This window comes from Macrobrachium nipponense, chromosome 44, assembly GCF_015104395.2.
Source record: "Macrobrachium nipponense isolate FS-2020 chromosome 44, ASM1510439v2, whole genome shotgun sequence".
NCBI classification, from domain to species: Eukaryota; Metazoa; Arthropoda; class Malacostraca; order Decapoda; family Palaemonidae; genus Macrobrachium; species Macrobrachium nipponense.
In genome coordinates, this window is record NC_087221.1 from 13,907,989 (window position 1) to 13,922,988 (window position 15,000).

The 15,000-nt window shown below is 37.8% G+C and overlaps 2 protein-coding genes across 5 annotated transcripts in view; one reads left to right on the forward strand and one right to left on the reverse strand.

Moving 5' to 3' along the window:
• The window catches only part of LOC135204036 (CKLF-like MARVEL transmembrane domain-containing protein 4), a 47,787-nt gene extending 33,620 nt beyond the window's left edge, over window positions 1-14,167 (reverse strand). The window contains exon 1 of the mRNA XM_064233983.1: window positions 13,565-14,167. The gene's annotated coding sequence lies outside the window, so the exon portion shown is untranslated. The remainder of the gene's footprint in view (window positions 1-13,564) is intronic.
• LOC135204035 (CKLF-like MARVEL transmembrane domain-containing protein 8) overlaps window positions 1-15,000 on the forward strand; it is a 75,089-nt gene that overhangs the window by 17,133 nt on the left and 42,956 nt on the right. Inside the window, exon 1 of one of the 4 annotated variants that reach the window (XM_064233982.1) lies at window positions 1,948-2,129. The exons of 1 other annotated variant lie outside the window; for it this stretch is intronic. Coding sequence is in view for 1 of the 3 variants with exons in the window: in XM_064233977.1 (XP_064090047.1) it covers window positions 3,539-3,607 (69 nt within the window). In the remaining 2 variants the exon portion in view is untranslated. Of the gene's footprint in view, window positions 1-1,947; window positions 2,130-3,523; window positions 3,608-9,927; window positions 10,378-15,000 lie in introns of those variants that run through there. 2 more of the 4 variants (XM_064233977.1, XM_064233981.1) reach the window with 2 other exon arrangements.

A 15,000-nucleotide genomic window follows, 5' to 3' on the forward strand; every position in this document is an offset into this window, starting at 1 on the left:
AAAAAAACAAAAAAAAAAAAAAAAAAAAAAAAAAAAAAAAAAAAAGGGTTTGTGCATGTGCTCTTTCTCACAGTGGATACACTCAAGCCTTTTTGTCAGAAAGGCATTCTGAAATATTCGGAAAATGGAAAAAAGACAATTCTGTATTTTAAAGTGGGTGATTTAAGTTGGCATGAAAAAAGAACATGTAGGCCAATGTCTGTAAAGTCGAGTTAATGATTTACTTGACTTGGTGTTGCAAAATATATATTTACAGAAAGCAACAGCTTGGCAGCGAATGTAAATGAAGAGAGCTTACGTCCTTTGACCTGTAGCACACTGTCTGAAACTGAAATCATTCGAAGCTTTACCAATCATCGAGAATAACGAAAGGGAAAAAATTCACAGGTATAATGAGCTGAAAAAATCCTTAGGTGCTCGGCAGTTCAGCGCCCCCTGAGCGGAAGGCTCTGTGAAACAGCGTATTTGAATTCAGTACGCTATAACCAGCATTTTCATATCTAGTAGTGTTCCCTGGGGGTGGAGGGGAGGGGGAGGTTGCTGTCAGTGCACTTCACGCGGTACAATTGCAGTCATTACTTAAGGCTCTTGGCAGCGTCCCTTCGGTCCCTAGCTGTAACCCCTTTCATTCTCTTTACTGTACCTCCATTCATGTTCTTCTCAAACCTTTCTACTCCCGATTTCCCTTTCAATGCTGAATGACCGCATAGGTCTCAGCGCTAGGGCTTTGCGCCAAGTCCTGTGTGTCAGTCCATGTCGAGTAGCCTTGTCGAGATCTTTAGTTTTTATCTGGAAAAGCAAATCGTTTATGTCGAGTAGCTCAATTTTTTCTTAAATAAACGACTCCGTGTCTAGGATATTTAGGTCAGAATTCAACACAGCCTAGTAGAGTTCTGTAGCTGAGGGTTTTTAAGATCTAACTCTTGAATGGCTGCATTTAAACGGTATAACTTTTGACTTCGATCCAACTGGCTTTCAAGCAAGTTGTGTGATATGGGAATGCATGCGCACTGATGCGCATTTGGCACCCTATTTATTGTCAGTTGTTAAAATCGTAAACGATGAAAAGGAAAAATTATGCTCATTACTAGTATCAGAATGCGCCGGCGGTACATGGTACATCGGCCTCTGCATTGCATGCATGCCAGGATTTCCCGAAAATAGCCCAACCGTGGCTTCATCATAAAATCATTAGGACAGCATTATTATTGCACAGCGCTATGTATATCAACGTATTTTTGTATGTGTAACTGTGTCACTCATTACCTAAATCACTGGGGTGACGTTCGCCAAGCTTCGTTAAGGTAGTTTTCCTTGCCGTCTTCCAGTCTCGGATCAGTTTATCACACCGTTGGCCTTAGATAAGTGTGCAGAATAAATGTGCATTTGCGCAGGCATCTGATGGGTACGTAACGTCCGTTGTGACGGCACTTTCCGCCTTGACCCCTTTACATTGGCATCATATTATGTAGACGCAATGGGTCTGGCTGTTGCAGGTTATCTAGCACTACTACCAGGATCACTAATGTGTATCCAGATGGTATAATAACTACTATTTCTAATATTATTGGAAAATACACCTCATTCATATGAAACGAGTAAGTGAGATTCCAAAGAATAGCTTAGCCAACTGCGAAAAATTCAGATAAACACTCGTCGATTATGGGTGTATGAATATGTAAGTACGTGTTATTATGCTTAATACATACTACATATGAAGGTGACATTGTAAGAAGAGAGAGAGAGAATTGTGAACTAGTACCAGGCAGTCTTAGATTGTGCAGTCCGGTTTTCAGACCTCTTGGAGGAAAGTTGTTGATGACCTTGCTTTCAGAAGTGTTAGTTTTTACGACGCGTCATGTTACGAGTGGTATTTTCAGAATCTGAAGCCTAACGCCAAGCTTGCAGATGAATGGAATGTATCCTTACGTAGGCACAACATTGCCTCGTTCTGATACTCTGGGTGCGGGGTTGAATCCTGCTACCGAACATCAGAATGACTTCATATTCTTGCATTTGGATCTCAGGCTTTTTAGTGACGAGCGTATCCATAAAGTGTGAAGAATTGGAGAAGCTTAAAGGGATCGTGCTTATTACAGTCACCGCAAAAGATACTACGCACAAGAAAGGTCTGTGATTTGTTTGTTTATTTCTCGTAAAGGATAAACCCTACTCGGTGACTGAAAACAAGCAAAGCTTCTATTTCAACCTTTGCTCTTTTTCTGACATGGCTCCTATTGGTTTTTGCCATCGTTTGTTACAATTGATATGATTTTATGAAGACAGCCATTTGTTTGAAACAGAAGTAAATATATTAGGACAGCTGTTCTCAAGGAGGTTTAATTCAACTTTGGCTGTACTATGACATAAGGATGAAATCTACGAATGTCTCCTACCAGATGACATTTTCATTCAACATCTCTGCTAAAATAAGTAAAAAATAGCGTTGGTGCAGTTTTCAAATGTATAAATATTAAATAAATAAAAGCCTAAGCGATGGAAAGGGGGTGTGCGTGTATTTTGTGATCGCGGGGTTAGTAGGGGGTTTGGGGTGGATGTTTGCGTTGGGGAGTGGTAGATGTGCGGAGCAGCTTGTGTTGCAGGAAAAGGCTGATGTTATTTTTGGGAATAAGTGGGAAAAGATTGCCTCGGGCAAATAGTGAGAGAAGAGGCGTGCTTAAGAGTATCTACATCCAATAACTTCTCATTTGTATGCAGAGTGTACTTAGGTAAACAGTTTAAAAGACGACACTTCGGACCTTACTGGCTTAGGCTAAGTATACATAATACATGGTGTGCCTGCGCCGTACACGCGTGTTTGCTTTTGTCTGCAGATCGTAATTATGTGAAAAATACACGTATTTTATATAGGTGATTATAATGTGATAACACATGTGATTATAATCACACTTGAAACGTGACTCATAGAGCCGCAGCTACCACACAGAACAATTGAAACTGGATGTAAACTCATGACTGGTTTCGTCTGGATATCTAAAACAGCTCTCAGAGGACCGATACATAGTGGTAGAAACTTCCACTATCATGTACAAGTCTTCAGAAATATGTCTTAAGGTGCCGACCATATGACAGCCGAGTTGAAATCGAGTCAACGACCGAAGGTGAAGAACGAATCTTAGGCAAGTGCTGGATAACCGTACAAAGCACAGGTTAAGACTACCAAACAGTCGTTGCCTTTAATTTAACTAGTCTGTGATGTGTGAGTGGTAAGTTACCGGTGTTTGTGTGTGACCTGTTTACTGTAGTATGGACGCACCTTTAAGTATAAAGTCGAAATCAGTCAGGATTTACTATCATTGTTTAATTTTTCTCGTAAATTGTGTATGGGGAATTATGAAAGTCCCATAACCTTACCGGTATTCGAACCCATGCCGTTTTGGGTTCGTAGTTGTGGTAATGACTGTAACCGCTCAGTGGGTGAGACAGCTTAGTGGAAGTGCTTTCGACTTGCATTTACGAGGTCAGTGGTACTTAGTCTGGCCTGCTTCCACAGTTCCACTAGTTTCCCCAGCTGTGGATGAGCACCAGTGTCAGTTGGGAGTCATGGAAAGGGCACGGGGTTGGCGGCAGACTCATCCGTAAAAGAGTTAGTAAAATACGCAATACGGTGTTGTATGGTGCTGTCTCCCTTAAGATCTGTGGTGAATTTGTTTCCCTTCAACATTAAGGATTTTTCGTTAATGGGGTGGGGGTGGCTTCAGAAAAAAAGTCAGTGCCCATTCATACTTCGCCTAATTGTGGAGGAAATCTAATGCTGTCACTTCCACAACATAAGCATCTTCCTACAGCGACAGGCTCAGCAGGAGCGAGGTGAACGCCCCCCCCCCCCCCCCCCCCCCCCCCCCCACTTTTACTTTCGAAGGCAGTTCGTTTCCTCAATCTTGTACACAAGTATACTCTCTTGCATAGATGTAGAGCCCTCTAGACCTTGCTTGAACACGTCCCGCCACTTTTCTTCCTTCATTTGTGTCTGACGTTTGTCATTATACCATCATTCCTTGTATTTTGCTCCCAATAGTAATATAAATCAAAGTTGCTTACACCTACAATCAACTTTCTCCTTGCAAACATTCTCAACCTCTCTTTTACTGGGTATTTATGCTCTCGTCGCTCCCCATTTAGCACTGCATCACTATTTGAAGGGAATCGGCCATTCCAAACTATATTCACCGCTCATTTTTGTACCCCAAAGATTTCTATTTGCATCTACTGTCCTTTCTCTGACTTACTCCATTGGCCTATTCTGAGAGACAGTGAGGAAGCGTGGGACTCGGTACTCCTTATTGTAGGCCCACTTTTACACCAAACCATCCACTCCTCTGCCAACATTTTCTAACATTTGATTCCACTGTAAAAACTTTATTATTCTCATTAGCGAATCATTTATTGCGTACATTCTCAACAAACTACATAGTCTCTATCGATTGTATCAGGAGTGTTTTCTAGGCCCATGTATGTTTCATGACAACTCTTTCCCTTTATTTTTAAATTTAACATGGTATCTATGTATCTACACACCCATACACAATATATGTGTATATATATATATAATATATATATATGTATATATACATATCTATACATATATATGTGTATATACACATATATATATATATATATATATATATATATATATATATATATATATATATTTATATATATATATATATATATATATATATATATATATATATATATACATATAAACTTTTTTACTTACTTTTTGAAAGAAGGTCATCGCTCTGTAATCATTAGATATATTTTTGAAGGAAAGTCGAAAAGTTAAGGAAAGATGAGAGTGGTGTATTATTTATGGGAGCAAAGTTGAGGGAAGGTTGGAAAAGGCCAAGAAGTTTATCTGATTTGTGGGCAGGAAGCCGAGTTAAGATAGGGAAAGGCCAAGGGGCTTTTAAGATTGTCTTCAATGAAAAGTGACATGAAAAAGAAGAGTCGCCGCTATTTTCACGTTAACAAATACACCAAGATTTAGATCTTGAAACGTACACACGCACACCCATCCATACCTTCCGCTGGGATGATGATTCCCGATGGTAAATTTACAGTGTTAATGGGTGAAGTTGAAAGGTAAACTACAAGGGATCGAGCACGTTCACAAATACGAACAAAAGCCATACCTGAAAGCCTGGGACAAAACCTAGAGCATCCGATAACAGCCTCTAAGATTGTGAAAGACTTTAAACAATTAAGTACAAATCGTGGAGAGATCGCTTGTAGACTTTGCAGGGGGTTTGATATTTTCCTGGTTGAAAATAAACCGGTATTTTGCTGGAGACGCTGCTTTAGGAAATTAATACCAGAAGGGAATACTGGGCGATTTTGTACTAAAATGTATTGTTGCAGTAAGATTGTTTGGCCATAGTGTGAAACAGCCACAGGAATATTTCGTTCAAAACAAAGGGAGGATTACTTGGTCTAGTAGCCTAATGTTAGTTGGTGACCATTAGTGATGCATTATCGTGGTCATTAATCATTGTTTTCACCATTAACACGGGGTGGTTGTTCTGTTTTGGTAATGACTGTGTTCCCAGCAGTAGTCTCTCTCTCTCTCTCTCTCTCTCTCTCTCTCTCTCTCTCTCTCTCTCTCTCTCTCTCTCTCTCTCTCTCCGTTGCTTGTCATACAAGACGCAAGCGCCAGTATTGGACAGTTCTTGTAATATAACGGTGAATTTAAACGATTCTCGCTTACTAAGGTAATTTACAGAAAATAGCCAAATGTCTTGTTATTCACATAGTGTTATCAGGAGAGAGAGAGAGAGAGAGAATTGCCCAAGCCTCTTCTCCCGCCTGCAATAACAAGATTGGCTTTGCCAATTTTAGAAACACCCAGACCCTCTCCTACTATCCCCTACGATCCCCAGGGAGCATAAGCCTCTGCCACCCCCCCCCCCCCCCCCCCACCCCCCCCCCCCCCCCCTTTTGTCAGGCCTTTCGTAATCCTGAAGTGCATTGGGTTTAAGTAAAACATTTGACTAATCATTAAACATCAGTGAGGTTGTAACCTGCAGACAGATAGCATGGGCGAGGAAACTGTTCGTTTTCATTTCTGTAGGAGAAAGTCCTGGGCAGCGTTGCATCTTTAAGCAAAATAAGAATCGAACTGTAGTACACACACACACACACACACACACACTGGATGAACGACGTATTTCTCTCTCTCTCTCTCTCAATGGACGAAGGACTGCCACGAAATTTCCATATATTCTCGACTTCGCTGATCAATAATACTTCACAGATGTGAGCTATTGATTCCTGATGCAATAGTCGGAGCGGAGCGCGTGCGAAACTACCTTAACCTTTTTCCGGGGGTCGTTTAATTCGTCCGCCAATCAAACCGATGTTAGACTGCAGTTATTCAATTAAGAAAAAATAGCCCTCCCAGTTTTACCCCTATTGTTTTTCCTTGCTTGCGCTGTTACCTTTTGTCGGTTTAATCTAGCCATCCAGGCGACGCGATGACAATCATGATCCAACAACTTCGATACCTTAATATGTATCAGTTTGTAGCATGAGGTCGTCTTGTTTGTAGCCTATATAGGAGTGAATTTCCAAGAGAGAAAAGTTCAGGATATAAAATGGGCACCTGAGTGATTAGGATATTGGAAACAGTGTTGATTCGGGATATAAAATGGACGCCCAGTGTTGATTCAGGGTATAAAATTGGCGCCTGATGTTGATTCAGGATATAAAATGGACGCCTGATATTGATTCAGGATATAAAATTGGCACCTGATGTTGATTCAGGATATAAAATGGGCACCTGATGTTGATTCAGGATATAAAATGGGCACCTGATGTTGATTCAGGATATAAAATGGGCACCTGATGTTGACTGTTCCTTTTGAATTTTACCCACCATTTCTTCAGTTTTCGTATGAATTTTAGTGCAGAATTTCAAAGAAAATATTCTGGCTGTCTGGTCTCTATGTAGCTGAAGAAGTCATAATTGGAATATATAATAACGTGCCATTTTCTCTGTCAAGGTACAGAATAACGAGACGAGACGTAAATAATTATTTGTTACATCATCACGGACTCACTATTTTGCCTCACGGAGCACACGAGAGAGAGAGAGAGTGCAGGGGTGCCGGCTGTCTGTAGCCCCTCCCGGAGTTGATTTGGGACTATCTGGTCGAGTCACATTAGTATATTGGTTTAGATATTACTCATTGCAGTTATGGAAAGCAATGATGTTGCATCTGACTTTGGAAGTTGAAAACTCAAACCAAATTGACGTACGAGAGAGAGAGAGAGAGAGAGAGAGAGAGAGAGAGAGAGAGAGAGAGAGAGAGAGGTGAAACAATAAAACTGTCCACGAAGCCTTTTGAAGAAGCTTACTATTGTATACTACTCGCCTTATCGTAAACGCACGAGTACTTTAAGGACTTTTTTTTTTAACCTTTTATTAAATAATGATTTTCCGTTAACGTTGAGCACTGTGGAATTTTTTCAAGTAATATATATATATATCTATATTATATTATAGATATAAAATTATATATATATATATATATATATATATATATATATATATATATATATATATATATAGATATAATATATATATATATATATATATATATATATATATATATATATATTATATAGATTTACTTGAAAGAATTCCACAGTGCTCAACGTTAAACGGAAAATCATTATATAATAAATGGTAAAAAAAAGTCCTTAAAGTGCTCGTACGTTTACGATAAGGCGAGTAGTATATATATATATATATATATATATAATTATATATATATATATATATATATATATATATATATATATATATAATTAAAGGTAAAAGCCACGAAGTAAAGTGAAACAATGGAGTGCTTAGAGATCTTTCGACTCATTGTAAAGTAAAGGACGTTGAGTCGCAAGATCTAGCAGCGCTCCAGTTTCAGTTTCCTTGGTGGCTTTTACCTTTATATAATTATATATTCATCACGTTCCAAATTTTCGTGATTCAGTTATACATACACTTTAGTTTATACGTGTGTATATATTATATATATATATATATATATATATATATATATATATATATATTATATATATATATCATGCTATGAAAACTGATTGCTCGCAAGTAATTAATTTTTTTGAAATGTCAGGGCAGAAAAATATTCTCCTAAAGCCAGATTCTCTCTCTCTCTCTCTCTCTCTCTCTCTCTCTCTCTCTCTCTCTCTCTCTCTCTCTCTCTCTCTCTCTCTCTGAGGGATGCTGCTGTGACGTCCATCTAGCAAGTGTAGTACTGATCCAGACATGAGGCCATTTTCATGGTCGGCTCAAAAGCGTTAGGAGCGTTGAAAGGTCACCCCCTCTGATATTTGCAATGCTGAGAATCACTGTTAAATGTGACGCAATACGAGCGATTTCCCCTCGACGCCCCACTGCATTATTTTTCCCTGCAAACCCTCATTCATTTGTCTGCTTTGGAAGGCGCTCAATTTATTTCAGTTTAACCACGGTCTGTCTTATTTAGGGCTTGATGTTTTCAGGTTGTCCAAAATTTCTTGCATTAGGTCGGGTTTTCATCATAAGAATCTGGGATATATCTTCATGATTTTCTCTTCTTGCTAATAATCATCAAAGAGGTTCATTCGGCAAAACCACACACGCACTCATACATAGTATATAATTAATAAGTATTTACTATATTATATATATATGCAGAAGGTAGGTACTATGTTGTGCCTCTAAGTAAATGGGTACAATCCACAATAATGTAAAATCCTTCTGTAGTTTTGTAAAATATATATTTCTTGTACAGCAAATTATAGCTTTCGACCATCAGCTGTGGTCTTGTTCACTAAAAAGACCACAGCTGATGGCCGAAGGCTATAATTTGCTGTACAAGAAATATATTCTATAAAACTACAGAAGGATTTTACATCATTGTAGATTGTATCCCCATATATAAACATATACACACACAAATATATATATATATATATATATATATATATATATATATATATATATATATATATATATGTGTGTGTGTGTGTGTGTGTGTGTGTGTGTGTGTGTAACATGAATTTTATATACTTGTGTACTGAATGTATATACATATACCATGTTTAGCTGAACGTGCAAATACAAAATTATTAATATTGTTATTATTATTCTAAGGGGTCCACAATAATAAAAATGGTAAGTTTGTGTATAATCTATAAATACTATAAAAGCTTTCGAACCTTTCCCTGGGTTCATCTTCAGTCTGGAGAGTTTTTCCCAATAATTATTATTATCAGAGTTTTTCCCAATTATTACTATTATCCTCCTCTCGTGGCGATCAGCAAAAGGCTCGAGAAAATTGTCAGATAAAGTCACGAGTACAGCACTTGAAGGGGTGTAAGGCCCCACCAGTCCTCTTCATGGAAATGAGGCGCAGGTGTGGAATATGCATAAGGGGAAATGAATGAAAGGTGGTCCGTCGAAGTGCCTCCGCAGTGTTTGCGGAAGAGATTGGCTGGATGACGGAGATGTGTTCGAGATATGAAGAAAGGATGCTAAAGGTTTCCTGGTCATGTAAACGAAAATTTGACGCCGTAGGGGGCTAATGCCGTGAGTGCACCTCATTCGGTGCAATGTAGGCATTACTTGAAGGTCTTTGGAGCTTCCCTTCGGCCCCTAGCTGCAACTATTTTTGTTCCTTTTACTGTACCTCCGTTCATATTCTCTTTCTTCCATCTTACTGTCCACCCTCTCTTAACAATTGTTTCATAGTGCAACTGCTTTGAGGATGTCCTCCTGTTACGCCTTTCAAACCTTTTGCTGTCAATTTCCGTTTTAGCTCTAAATGGTCTTAGTTGACTTAGTGCTTGAGATGCATGCAAAAAGGCTATAAATCAAAATCAAGGAAAATTGGAACATGGCGGTGAGGTTTTAGCGTTTGTGTTGTGGTTGCGCCGAATAAACCTCATTATTTTAACAAGGATAAAAAGAAAATCATGAAAATCTATCCCAAATACTTATGATAACCCGACCTAATGCAAGAAAATTTGGACAACCAGAAAACATCAAGAGCTGAATAATGGCAGAGCCCTAAATAAGACAGACCGTGGTTAAACTACCTGAAATAAAGCGAACAAATGAATGAGGGTTTGCAGGGAAAAATAATGCAGTGGGACGTCGAGGGGAAATCGTTTGGATTCCGTCACATTTAACGGGATTCCCAGTATTGCAAATATCAGAGGGGATGACCTTTCAGCGCTCCTTCCGCTTTTGAGCCGGCCATGAAAATGGTCTCATGCCTGGATCAGTACACTTGCTAGATGGACGTCCCAGCGTCATCCCTCAGAGAGAGAGAGAGAGCTGAATGATGCAAGAAGGTAAGAGAATAGTGCCAATCTGAGAATGCTTGTTCGTGTGACGGTGGCGGATGTAAGGAGGGAGGTCGATTAAGAAGATGACAAATGAATTAGCTGCAGAAATTAATATGATTACTACCTAGTTGCTGCAGTATGATTACGGCGATGCGAAAGGTTTGTTGTAATGAGGGAACGGTTCTGAAGGAATGAATGAGCGAGGGGAATGATTATTCCGTAGTATAATGGTAAAGGCGATAAGATGTATAGTAGGAAGTTTATTGAAGAGCAAGACAGATCAGAGACTGATTGACAGGGGAAGAACAGTATAGGATCAAGTAAGGAAGATGACTGGGTTTAGACAAGGAGGATAATGTGTACGGTAGGGGTTTGTTAAGAAACACGAATGGGAGAACTCTGAAAGAAAATGGAAATGTCATACTTTGTGACATACTGGGACGTGTAAAAGACAGTCACTATACAAGTGAAGGAATGTATAGTTTACAAGGTAGGTTGCCGATATGAGTGAAAAGTCTTTATGATTTAAATGAACGTGGTTTAGAATTTGCTGGCGGGAGAGCGTGTACAGTAGTACTATAGCTGGTTCACTTAAGGTAGATTCTTGGATGAGCCCTATGCTGACGAGACGTTTGCTTGGCGGCCGCTGATTGGCTGGAACCGGGAGGTAGGCAGCTCCCAGCCAATCAGCGGCCGCCAAACAAACGTCTCACAGGCATAGGGCTCGTCTAAGAATCTACCTTATGTGAACCAACTATAGATAGTTTGAACGAGGTATTTGAATGGAAGTGGTGCTTCCATATCCAGGAAGCGCCAGTGTGTGAGAGTTCAATGCGCTGTTGATGAACCCTGTGTAGGTGCTATGCAGCAGCTATTGTAAAGTATTATTGTTTGCTAAATTTCCCTTCACTCATTAACCACATAGAACACTGGCCATTTTATGCGCGAATTGAAAACAATTAATCATCGCAACAAATGGGGAACTGGCCATTTTATGCGCGAATTGAAAACAATTAATCATCGCAACAAATGGGGCTTATTGATATTTGGTACTTGCTACGTAAGACGTGCCTATGGTGCATGAAAATTTGTTAGAATATGCCGGAAACTTACATGAGGAGCAATGCTGCGTTCGTGAGGGAGAAGAGAGAAGAGGAAAGACCATTAACGAAGGAGGAGAGAGAGAGAGAGAGGGAGGCGACGCTGAAGAGGCGTTCACTCGAGAGGCATCTATAGATAAGTCACAGATATTCTCTCTCTCTCTCTCTCTCTCTCTCGTTTGATTCTTAAAAGAAATGGGGCGATGTAGGCGTTATAGTTGCCCTGAGCGTTTGAATGGGTAGTTAGTCGACTATGGTAGATCGTAACTGTAGTGATGAATGGGTAAGGGCTAGAATAATACTGAGATGCGGAAGCCGTATATCATCTGAAGGGGTATAGCCACAATGTGCACACAAATATATATATATATATATATATATATATATATATATATATATATCTATATATATATATATAATATATATATATATATATATAAAGCGAATACCACAATGTCCTAGTAAAGAAGGAAGCGCTTGGATTTCTGCCTATCATTTTCCTGCGTTATTCGCTTATTCAATGACGTCACTTGCATCTACTGTGAGTTTTTGAGCATATATATAATATTTATATATATATATATATATATATATATATATATATATATACGTAAAAATACTGTCGAGTAGCAGTCATATATATTTACATATTATATATATATTATATATATATATACCATATATATATATATATATATATATATATATTATATATACATATATATATATATATAATACATATATAAAATATGAAAATTCAGTTTTGTACTTTGTGCTCTTTATTTTAAGAATGCAATTTTTTTTTCATCCGTAAAACATGAATTTCTTGTTATTTCTGCTGCATGACTACATAAATGCTTGAAAATAAGGTGAATATTCAGTGGAGAACAAAAATCGCTTTATGTATGCGCGATGGAATCCGTTGTATGATATTAAGAGTACGCGAGTGTGTACTTTGAACATCATCATTGTTGGTATCATTATCTTTTTGGGATTGTGGTAGTGTAAGACAAACGGAGTACGAAAAGAAGGACAAAGGCAAGTCGTGAAGAATTTTCTTAAGCTAGGTGTTGCGTAACCAACTTGAACTTTGTTTTTTACACCCCTGTAACTATAATAATGATGGCAGTGGCCTAATGTAAAGTGAATAATTGGGTAATATACGTTCAATCTGTACACGCAGAACAAATTTCACAAATACACATGAATATTATATATATATATATATATATATATTATTATATATATATATATATATATATATATATATATATATATTATGTATTATATATATATATATATATATATATATATCTATATATATATATATATATATATATGTATTATATATATATATATATATATATATATATATATTATATATATATATATATATATCTATTTATATATATATTATTATATATTATATTGTGTATGTGTTCACAAATATTAAGCCATAAATACGGTTTAATATAGAATTAGCTATACCTTAGCTGGGAGTAACATACACCCAATGGGAATTATAATTGCTAAGTGCCTCTGCACCGGCAAGAATTCAAACCATGGCTTCGTTTGGAAAAGATAGTGGTCAACCACCTGGCATCACTATATATATATATATATATATATATATATATATATATATATATATATATATATATATATATATATATATTATATATATTATATATATATATATATATATATATATATATATATATATATATATATATATAAATAATAATAAATATATATATATTCTCTCTCTCTCTCTCTCTCTCCTTAGGCATAAAACTCCTTTTCGATTATCTTATTTATCTCACGCACCTTCGTTAATCATAGAATAAAAATATTAGTCTGGTAGGAGAGACCTCCTCAAATAGGCAACTGCCTTCCTGTTGATTATGTCTTGTGTTTTCTCCCGTCTTCTGCTCCAAAACCCTTAAACGGAAACCTTAGAAAAGTCGAATATCTTCGAACTAGAATTGACTGAGCTCTCTCGTGTCGTCTGCTGGTTTATATATTTTATCACCATCATTCTATCATTGCATCTCTTCCTATCCTTAATGACATTGCTATGTATCTTTACTTACCTCTGTCTGTTTGTCGTTTCTGTCAAGAAATCAATTGGCGGTGTGGACGTCACACTTCAGTGGGGCGTATTCTTCCCCGGCTCTCTCAAATAGCAAAAGTTAAGAGACCGTAGCTTGTGTTTGCTCTATGTAGCTTAAATACAAGTCGGAGCTCGATTGGGCACACTTTTTTCCTTCGATTTCTCGGCGATATTTTGCTGACACTGACGGTTATAACACACCACTGACCGTGTTTGGCAAGGCGTCCAGGCCCCCAGTAACACTATAAAGCTGGAAAATTGTATGGTCCGCCCCCTCAAGATCACTTTTATGGATTTGTAGGTTAGACACAGTTATCAGGGTGACAGTAATAAGGGAAATGAAATCAAAGGCGATAGGGGAGTGGTGCGCAATCCCACAAACACTTGGTATTCACTACCACTGAAAGGGCGTCTGCTACTCGCTGGACTATCTGAAAATCCGTTGCATTATCTCCCGGTCCACATCCGTTTATTCTCTGATCTCCAGTCTTGTCGCTTGAGCAACTTCTCTTAGTGACTTCGCTACGTTACCCAGCTATAGAATCTTTGTCGCCCTGAAATGTCTACAGCGTAGAATAAAGAAATGGTGTGACCCTCGCTGGCAACTCGGACGGGCGTGTATTGATCTTCAGTTGTTTAAACGGGGTTGCCAATCCTTCCCGCGCGAAAGTTCGCTCCAAGACGAAATTGTTTCGTTTAGCTATCGATTTATATACGAGAGCTAATTTAATGAGTAAACTCTCTCTTTGAATATAGTTGTCAGACAAGTCTTACTTTTGTAATACTATTCGTAGTAGTTTTAATGTATTATTTTGAATACTTGACAAGGAAAGTTTACAAAAAATACAATAGGATTTTGAAAAGATTAATGTTTCGTGCTATTGTAATGTGACATAGACTAGTACAAGATATTTAGTATTTTTATTTCAGAGGTGTGTTTTACTGGGAAAATGGAATTGTTTAATACTGCACCAGGTAGACTAAATGATTTTCATCCTTCCCCCCCGGAGTAAACAGCTTTGGAAGTAAAAGTAATGTGAGATTTTTAGTAATATACCAGTTTTGTTAAAAAGGATTCAACGAATTTTCCATTTTTTTTTTTATATTTAGGTCCTTGTTGCTCTTATGATCTACGCTTTGGCAATATAATATCGATGAACTACTTAACGGAGAAATGTGAAACACTAATTTGGGTGGTCACATGACTTGGTTATTTATCATAGTATCCTGCAAGATAAACAAGAGGTTTAGTTGGCTCAGCGACTTTGAGTAGACAGCCCATTAATAGAAATAAAAGCAATCGGGCAACCTTTGTGTGTATATGTTTATATACCCTCGGTCAAGTCTTCGAAACCTTTGTACGAATTCTCGCTTTCACAAACCCCTTGAGCTCCATTTTTTTTTAGTATTGTGGAT